At 37.7% G+C, this 9,553-nt stretch overlaps 2 protein-coding genes across 10 annotated transcripts in view; one reads left to right on the forward strand and one right to left on the reverse strand.

Moving 5' to 3' along the window:
- The first annotated feature begins 6 nt into the window (after positions 1-6).
- Positions 7-9,553, forward strand: part of GPATCH11 (G-patch domain containing 11) — a 26,168-nt gene continuing 16,621 nt past the window's right edge. The window contains exons 1-9 of one of the 4 annotated variants that reach the window (XM_015621471.1): positions 7-213; positions 319-545; positions 1,377-1,418; positions 1,498-1,618; positions 2,380-2,470; positions 3,630-3,734; positions 4,476-4,557; positions 5,119-5,204; positions 8,158-8,625. In XM_015621471.1, the coding sequence (XP_015476957.1) occupies positions 167-213; positions 319-545; positions 1,377-1,418; positions 1,498-1,618; positions 2,380-2,470; positions 3,630-3,734; positions 4,476-4,557; positions 5,119-5,174 (771 nt within the window). In that variant the 5' untranslated portion in view covers positions 7-166 and the 3' untranslated portion in view covers positions 5,175-5,204; positions 8,158-8,625. Of the gene's footprint in view, positions 214-318; positions 546-1,376; positions 1,419-1,497; positions 1,619-2,379; positions 2,471-3,629; positions 3,735-4,475; positions 4,558-5,118; positions 5,460-5,518; positions 5,674-8,157; positions 8,626-9,553 lie in introns of those variants that run through there. The other 3 variants (XM_033512628.1, XM_015621472.1, XM_015621474.2) reach the window with 3 other exon arrangements.
- EIF2AK2 (eukaryotic translation initiation factor 2 alpha kinase 2) overlaps positions 6,989-9,553 on the reverse strand; it is a 23,683-nt gene continuing 21,118 nt past the window's right edge. For all 6 annotated transcript variants that reach the window (XM_033512622.1, XM_033512624.1, XM_033512623.1 and 3 more), the window contains 2 exons: positions 8,524-8,586; positions 6,989-8,436 (listed from right to left, as the gene is read on the reverse strand). In XM_033512622.1, the coding sequence (XP_033368513.1) occupies positions 8,317-8,436; positions 8,524-8,586 (183 nt within the window). In that variant the 3' untranslated portion in view covers positions 6,989-8,316. The remainder of the gene's footprint in view (positions 8,437-8,523; positions 8,587-9,553) is intronic.

The raw sequence follows: 9,553 nt of genomic DNA on the forward strand, positions 1-9,553 counted from the left end.
GGGTAGCCCGGGGCTCCACGGGCAGCCCGGCCCGGCGGGTTCAGTGTTCTCGTCCCTCGGCCCCTCTGTCCCCAGCCTGGCAGGGGACGCGCAGAGAAATAAAATGCTCGGTAACGCGCACTGACGCTGTCCATAGGCGAGGCGTCGGCGTAGAGGCGTGCTAAGCATGGAGGGAGATGAAGAGGAGGACTATATGTCTGATTTATTTATTAAGTAAGTAGGTAGTTCTTTTTTTCTTTCCCACTCCTCTTAAATGATCGTAAACCTGTTAAAGCAAACAAATATAACGCTAACGTTTGCTGGTTTACTAACTCGCAGACAGGATGTCAGGCCAGGCTTGCCCATGGTGAGGCGGGTGAAGGAAGCTATTCATAAAGAAGAAAAGCAAAAAGAAGCCAATGAGAAGAACAGACAAAAAAGCATAAAAGAAGAAGAAAAAGAGAGACGTGACTTGGTACTGAAAAGTGCATTGGGCAATGAGAACAAAGGCTTTGCTTTGCTCCAGAAGATGGGCTACAAGAGTGGCCAGGCCCTTGGCAAAAGTGGTAAGTTTGTCACTCTGGAAGTGTGTGTTTGTATTCAGCTATACTTTAATATTTTATAGACTGCAGCTCTCACTGCATTTGTTGACAGGTCACTAAGTGCCTCTTGGAGAGACATAGCATTACAGAACTGTGAAGGTGCTGTGACAGAACAAAATACGAGAGCAAATCCCTAAAACTGAAGTGAAAATAGCACAGACTATTGACAGATGCAAGGGAAGAGCAGCACTTGCAGCTCAGTAAATGTACTTGCATACATGTATACTTACAGGAGTTGCATTAAGGATGTTTCGATGGTTTTGCAAAGCTAATAGTGTTAAAAAAAATCAGACCCTCTTGAAATTTATGGCTGGATTTTGAAAAAGAAACAGTGCACACTGGCCTACCCTTATGAAGTAAAATCAGTAAAACAAGGAATCAGTAAATGCTGTGCCAGTTCAGCATCTGTGGAAGACAATTACAATGAACTGTCCCAGATAAATTCTTTTTATTCTTCATCATTGTTGTGAGATTGCAGAGTGAAAATGCTCCAAAAGGCAGTAACAAAGCTGTCTTCATCATAGGCATGTTACACCTGTCATGTCACCACATTTCATTCAGTTTGGTCCTGTCATGAAAAAAGTACATAGGATTCTAGCAGACAAGCCAAAAAAGAGAGTGAGTTTCCAGTACAGCTGTGTCATTTTTAGTGTACTAAATGTATATTGATTGGGAACCTTTCAACTTCCAAGCGAGAAATCACAATAATGGCAAAAGCAGCTTGCCTGCTTTTGTACAAATCATTGTTTGAGACAAACTTGGTTTTTTAAAATTGACTTATTTTTTCTCTCACAGGAGAAGGCATTGTTGAACCTATTCCTCTGAACATAAAAACAGGTTTGTGGCACTTTCTGATATATTTAGTTGGATATCAGACCTTCTCAGCTGCTTACATTCATCTTTTGAACTTATATAGGCAGAAGTGGGCTTGGTCATGAGGAACTAAAAAAGCGAAAAGCTGAAGAAAAACTGGAAAACTATAGACAAAAGCTCCATATGAAAAAACAAGCAAATGAACAAGCTGCAGATCAGTTCAGGTAAAATGATACAGCTGATATTCCAAGCAATGTCTAAATAGCAATTCTTTTTATACTTGAAGTTTGGTTATTCTTTTAATGTGCTACTATTTTTGAATGTTTTGAATGAAAGGTGAGAGTTACAATACAGAGTAATTGTTTGTCAGTTCTAAAGCAAAAGTAGATAAACACTGTAATGATAAAAGCATGTGCTGCACCATTTAGTTTTGTAATTGTTAATAATGTAAACAATATACATACTAATTTTTCTCTAGTCATATGCAGCTTTTTAAATTGGAGAAATATATATTTTAAAATATAAAATCCACAGATATTCATGAGCAATGTTGGTACAATGGATTTAAAAGTCAGGGTACATTTTTAAATGTAAAAAAAATTTAAATTACTTTTAAATTTTTAAAAGATTGTATTGGTTTGGTTTTCTTCCAATTTGCTTTTAATATATGGAGAAGAGAAGCTTAGGAACGGCTGTATCTTTTGCAGATGAGTTAGTGAACTACTTCTTTATGTCTTAGGAAAACTTCATGAAGAAACAGGGTAGTGTGGTCAAAAAAGGTATCCTGAAGGTACAATTCCCAAGAAATACAAGTGTGCTCCTACAGAAACAATGTCAGAATGACTTCTTAACCTCAGTGTAGTTCAGGTCTGAGAAAATTAGTAGGAATAGAATCTTAGATTTTCGGGTTTCGTAAAGCTGTGGACTGTAATGCATCTGTTACTGTGTGTCTGCCTGTTTATCTACCTCTGCTTGTTCTTAACAGAGTAAGATTCAAAACCAAACAAGAAGAACGTAAGATGGAAGGAGACCTGCGAAAAAGCCAGAGGGCCTGCCAGCAATTAGATATGCAAAAAGTGAGACCTGGGGGGTTGGAAAGAAGACCTAGAGTTTAGAGATACAGGCTACAATACAGTGGTTAGTTCTTGGAAGTTCTCTAAAATTGTGGGGTAACTAGCTTAAGTCTTAATGTTTGGCAACACTTCAGTCCTCTTAAAATATTTCAAAGTCTATGTCGGTACCATATAGAAGGTGCACACCAACCTCATGGAAACTTATATGAGGACCTGTGTTTTTCCTTCTGCAGTCTTGTGGTAACTTGTGAGCTGTCTGCATATCTTCCAGTAGCTAGTATCAGGCCATCCTAAATAATGGTGCTAATTCCATCAAGTGAGGGAGCAACATCATCACACAGTGACTGACATTGGGAGTGACTCTGGAAATCATCTTGTTCAGCCTCCCTTCTCAAGCAGAGTCACTTAAAGCAGGTTGTCCAGGCGGATCTTCAGTATCTCCAAGAATGGGGATCATCATTGAGGGAATCAGCAAATTCACCAAAGTAGCATTAAAAAAATAAACAAAAACCCCCACACAAATAAGTACCTTCCACTTGCAAGGAATAACATGGGTAATAGCAGTGAACCACTATGAATTTTTGCCATGGGAAAACTTCAAGGTTGTTTCTTTCCTCTATTAACCAGGTAGACGTTAATACCACCTCTCAGTTTCTGCTGAAATTGTTCAAAACTACTTAGTTTGCTTCAAATGAAGTTACCTGAATTATGCTTAGATCATCCTTGTTTACTTTTCTTCCTTTTACTTTACCTGAGGTGAATTAGGAAGCACTGTGTGATCTCTTGATGAAATAACTTGGGGCAGCATGTCTTAAACTGATAAACAATCTGCTCTAAGACTCGGTGTGAGATTGTGTTGCTGTGTAGCCTTGCCAAATTATCTATCTATCTATCTATCTTTATGCACATATATACTGAAAATAGATTAAATAGAACTAGGTGTTAGCATTGGCATGCATTCTTTGCATTTTTTTAAAAAAAAAGTGAATAATCTTTCTTGTGGACCACTGTACTTACTTACAGCTTTAGTAATTCTTGGTTATACTATACATGCAAGCTTTAAAGGCTAACAGCTCACTTCCTAAAAATTAGTTTTATCCAGCGTCTTACAAGAGAACCTACAAAGACAGATATCTTCCATTTAAATCCCTTGTTATTTAAGGATATTGATGTTCCCAAGGAGACTTGGTTTTGGATAGAACCTGAAGAGGAAGACAAAAAGGATGAGGAAGACAAGGAAGATGAATGCACAAGCTCAGACTTAAGTGTAAGCTCTTAAACTTAATTAATTTCTCAATTCAGAATTAAATCTAATATTCCTTGAAACATATGTATGTATATATGTTTCCCACACTGTAGTAAAGGACCTCTTTGCAATCACAGAGCAGTGACTTTTATAGCAGTTACATGATAAAATATGAAACATTACAGCACTGATTTATTGCTCATCTGCTTTGAGCCTGATCTTTGAAAAAAGTAGCCTAGAAATTAAATTCTAAACATTTTTAGCCAAGATAGGTAAGATCACAGTCATATGCTTTTGAGTTTTAATTTTTGATGCCTCATCTCATGTCTGAGGTTGAAGTTTAGAGTTGCTAATTAATTTCTAAAAATACTTCACAGATTATCTTAAGAGGGACATTGGAAATACATATTTTTAAGAACTAGATTACATAGCTGTTGTTAGTCTTAAGTGTTTGATTGGCAGAGATTAGATGTGAAAAAATCCACAAAAGATACCATATAGGAGTTAAGTAGTATTTTTAGCTCTCTCCCTTCAGTGCAGGTTACTTAGCTGGAAAAAAGGATGAGCAAACAACAGCTATTAACTTTCCAGAGATCATGCATTCCTGTGCACTGTTCTACAAATGTGGGAAACTTCATGTCTTACTGAGCTGTGGTATTGTGTAGTTTTTCCATAGCATGGGCTTATTTTAGCAAGCCAGAGGCTCAGAGTGGTACATGTCATGTGAGCCCCTGGTAATCACATACCTGTACATATTTCTAGGTATCAGAAAAGCTACACATCCTGACAGCCTATTTGAGAGAGAAGCACTTCTATTGCATTTGGTGTGGAACAACCTATGAAGGTGAGAGTGAACCAAGCTTTTGTAGGTGCTTTACTTTGCTTATGCAGCTAGACTCCAGCTGTAGCGTATTTACTTTGTGTTTCCCTTACTGCAGCTTCCAAATCTACATAGCAGATTTACCTTCCAGGCTGCTGATTTTTGCACAAAGCTTCATACATATTGTTGTTGTGATTGTTAGCCAATTTTTGGGTTTATATGCAGAAAAACCAACCAAGCAAAACCCACACACAACAAAACACAGCGAACCATACTGACATTTATTTGAACTTATATAATTTGATTAGTTTTGAGAAAACATAATTCAGATACTAAAACCAGTACCATAAAAGCTGTGAAAGCTAGCAGGTGTTTTTGAAACAATTAGAACACCATCCAGTTTCACAGCACCAAAGAGAGTAGAATTTGTTTCAAAATTTGTTTCAAAACAAATTTGGGAGTTACTAACTTGTAAACCTTGAATGCTGTTTAATCTGTTCTACATCGATTCTAGAAGTATTTCTAGAAACCATTTTTTCCTTCCCTGAGCTGCAATTACTCACTCTTCTCCTGCTTGTCCTGTAGACTCTGAAGATTTATCTTCAAACTGTCCTGGAGACAGTGCTGCAGATCATGACTAAAGCCAGTCTAAAGGAAGAAGCCCTAGATAAGTATGTATAATTCATAGTATATTTTAAAAGTCTCAGAGCTGTGCCATTCTCAAGAATTCATACCAAAGTATGCAGAAAAAGAGTTTAAGTTGACAGGTTAGAAAATATGAATTTGTTTGATGCACAATTTAATAGAAATTAAAACTTGGTGTTTGTAACTGAACTAACATAACTGAGAGGTAGGTTAAGTCTTTCACATCTTTGTTTTTTACTGCCCAACTGGTAATAAAATTCAAGTATGAGTGAAGGCATAAATATTGGCTGATCATTTTATTACACAATGTATTAAACAGGGTTTTCTTTCATCTTTACAGAGATGCCTAAATACCAGCCTGGTTTTGCTTACTATCTTAAACTTGGTGGGGGAAAAAAAAACTTGTGAAACATGACAGTGACATATATATACTATTACATATATATTATATTCTGTTGTATATAAAGGTGCATATTTTCCGTAATTAGATCATGATGGTGGATTTTCATTTTCATTTTTTTACATAAAAATACATTTTAATAGACCTATTACCATTTATAAAAAGTTAATGCTGACATATACAAATACTATGCAGGAAAAATATATCCAAAACTACTGGGACAAACTCAGTATTACTTAACAGCAAGAAAGTAATGATACTACTTCGGTCTGTCCAAAAACTGTAAAGGAAATGCAGCCAAGAGATTGTCATATACCAATTTTCCTATTATTAATAGTTTCATAGAATTGTTTAGGTTAGAACAGACCTTAAAGATCATCAAGTCCAACTATATGTCAATTTTATCCCAACAGACTAAAGAGAAGAAAAAGTAGTATTTTGTCTGTAAGGATATGTAGTTTCTCACAGATCTTGACCACTGCAAAGAAATACTAATTAGTCTAGAGTAGTGAAATATTTTATGAATTCCAGTCAAGGATAAGGTTAGAAAAGCCCTGATGGAATTCAATATGGCCAGGGATGTCAAGATGATCAGATTCAAAAAAATCTAAAGAACCTAGAGGTGCACTAGTCCATGAGACCTGCTGCCATGCATCCACTGGTCCTGAGGGAGCTGGCAAATGAAGTTGCCTGAGTTGACCTTGTTCAGCCTGGAGAAGAGGAGGCTCCAGGGAGACCTTGGAACAGCCTTTCAGTACCTAAAGGGGGCTGCAAAGAGAGCTGGAGGGAGCCTTTTTAGCAAGGGCATGTAATGACAGGACAAGGGGAAATGGCTTTGAAGTGAAAGGTTGAGATTAGATATTAGGAAGAAATTCTTTATGGTGAAGGTGGTGAAGCACTGGAAGAGGTTTCCCAGAGAAGCTGTGGATACCCCATCCCTGGCAGTGTTCAAAGCCGGGCTGAACAAGGCCTTGAGTAATGTCATGTACTGGGAAGTGTCTCTGCTGAGGGCAGGTGGGTTGAAACTGGGTGATCTGTAAGGTGTTGAGAGACCCCCGAGCAATTCACCAGTCTTCACAGAAGTAATTGTGAACGCCGACTATCTTTATTTTTAGCACACCTTTTATAGGGTTTTACAGGGTCTGCGGGCAGAGCAAGCTACTATTGGCTAAGACACACAGTTTACATATTTTCCCCTACACACAAGGATATTGTTTTGCTTTACTCTCTCTTCTGCAGGCAAGTTTCAAGGATTTTAGCCCTTAATATCACGACTTATTTCAAAGGCTGGTTTGTGCAGACAGACCTTTACCAATATATAAAATACAGAAACAGTAAGGTCCCTTCCAACCCAAACCATTCTATGATACAATAAATGTGACTCATGATAAAGAGAAAAAAAGAAAGCAGTAAGGCCTTAAAAATGTACAATCACATTCTTATTTAGCAATAAATACTTGCACCAGAACATCAGTAATTTTCTTAAGAATACAAATACACTCATTTGTATTATCTCTTTCAGAGAAGTCACCCACTTTTAATCCATTTAACATTTCAGAAAAAGCATACAGTACTTCACATATTACTTATTTTTTGCTTTGAAATCTCTGCTCGTTTGCCATTAAGCAAATGAGCAGAGATTTCAAAGCAAAAAAATAGGTAATATGTGATGGCACCATGTCAATGAACAGTTTGACAAGACAGAGCTCAAAGACAAGCTCCTGAAGGCCCAAATGTGCCTGTCTTTTCACTCTGTTCCCTGCACCACACACAGTACTTCAAGTTCAGGTGAGGCTAAACTCTGAAGGATATAAAAGAAGAGTAGCAGAGAACCTGCTGTGCCTTTTTGTGGTACACACCAGAGGTACTCAGTACAGTTATTAAGGGTCAGGCATGCCTCAGTATTACAGTAAGGGACTAAAACCTAGAAGCATGGGAATGTTTAAAGTACTCTCTCAGCCTAGGATTTCCAGTGGTTACTACTGAGGCAATTGAAGAATTTTCCTGTATTAATAGCACCGTGAATGTTCCTTTCCAAAAAAGATAACCATCAAAACATAAAGTTTTCAAAAATTGAGGTTTGTTCTAAATTAGATGTCCTAGAAGCTGAATACTTAACATTTAAATTCTTAAGAAATCCTCATTTTACAAATTTAAAATCTAGAGCACTGAAGGTGTTAGGTCATCAGCAGCTGTGAAGAGATAAGAAACCACACCTCAAAGTACTGAAATTCAGTGAAGAATAACATGCACCTATTCCTAGTATCTTTTCTGCCAGAACTAGTCTTGTTATTAATGGGAGCATTCCAGTAATTATTAACAATATCACTGAACAAAGCAGAAAGGTTTGAGTCACATAGCACCTGACAGCACTTCTTCCATGGAAAGCAATAGATAACCTTAAGGGATAATGGATGCAGCACATGCAGGGATTTGCCACAACCCAGTTAGCACTTTACCACATCAACATAATCTTTGAGGGGAAAAGGACTAGGTTCTATTACTTATTGTACAAAATAGTCCAGCTCATCCATGAAAACCTATGTTTCCAGGTAAAAACTGAGTGTGATTTTTTGCAGAAGTGTCCTGTCCTGGTTGCAGCTGGCAGACATGAATGGTGATGTAGCCATGGAAAAGACACACCCCAAGTCTCGCTGTTGCTTCTGACATCTGTTGTCATTTCATCAACTGTAATAAATTCATCAAACTCTGTATTTAAACACAGTATGAAAGGACATTTAATAAGAATAATTTCTAAGTTCCTTCTCTTCACCAACAGACTTAACAAGGTCGAGTAAATGAGATATAGTGATTCTTCCCGAAGGGTCTGTTGAAAGCATCCTTTTGATTATGGATGCCTGCAAAAAAAAATTAAATGTCAATAGAATTTTTTTTTTCTTTTTTCAGTTAGCACAGTAACCAAAAAATATATTAAAATGCCATACCTCTGATGGAAATTTTTTCATGAAGCACTCTGGAAGCTCACCTTTTCTAGCAGAAGGCCATACCTGAAATTAATAAAAGAGAATAGTTTTGGTATGCTTTAATTTGTTATGTTTTGTATCTCTGCCTTATGACCCATAAAGTTTACTGAAGTAATCAGGAAAACACAAATCTACAGGAAATGTAAGGTTTCAAAAAGAACTGTAAAGAGTTTGAAAGCTGGGGCTTTTTTTCAGTTAGTTGTGCTTTGGTTTGGTTTTATGATGACATCCATTTCATCAATTATTATCCATTTCTAAGCTTTAAAGCTTCACACACTGTAATGACATGTTTGTTTCAATAGTCCTCTCTATTCCAGAACCATTATCTTTCTTTCCTTAATTTAAAAGCAATGGATTTATTTTGTCTAATGGCATTAAAAGAAAAGAAAAAAGCAAGACAGCTGGATTTCTGTTTGCAAGCCAAGCAGAATGCAGTTCTATGTCATTGCATAAAATACCACATGGACTTCAAAGCAACTAGATTAGTCATTACATGCTTTAAAAATAGCTTTTGGTTAACAATTTTTTTTTTTCCATATGACACTGTCTCTCACAACATCCTGATAGTCAAGCTCAGGAGGAGCAGGCTGGATGAATGGATGGTGAGGTGGACTGAGCACTGGCTGAACAGCAGGTCCCAGATGGTCACACTCAGCAGCACAGGGTCTAGTTTGAGGCCTGTCACCAGTGGTGTCCTCCAAGCTTCAATACTGAGCTTGAATTGAGCTGTTGTTTAACTTGTTCATCAATGACCTGGATGAAGGGGCAGATGTGTCCTCAGCAAGTTCACTGATGACACAAAGCTGGGAGGAGAGGCCAATACCCCAGAGTGCTGTGCAGCCCTTTGGAAGGGCCTCAACAAGCTGGGCAGATGGGCAGGGAGGAACCTTCTGGAATTCTACAAAAGGAAATGCAGGGTTCTGCACCACTACAGGCTGGGGGCTGACCTCCTGTGGAGAAGGACCTGGGGGTCCTGGTGGACAGTGAGCCA

Source organism: Parus major, chromosome 3 (assembly GCF_001522545.3).
Source record: "Parus major isolate Abel chromosome 3, Parus_major1.1, whole genome shotgun sequence".
Lineage (NCBI taxonomy): Eukaryota > Metazoa > Chordata > Aves > Passeriformes > Paridae > Parus > Parus major.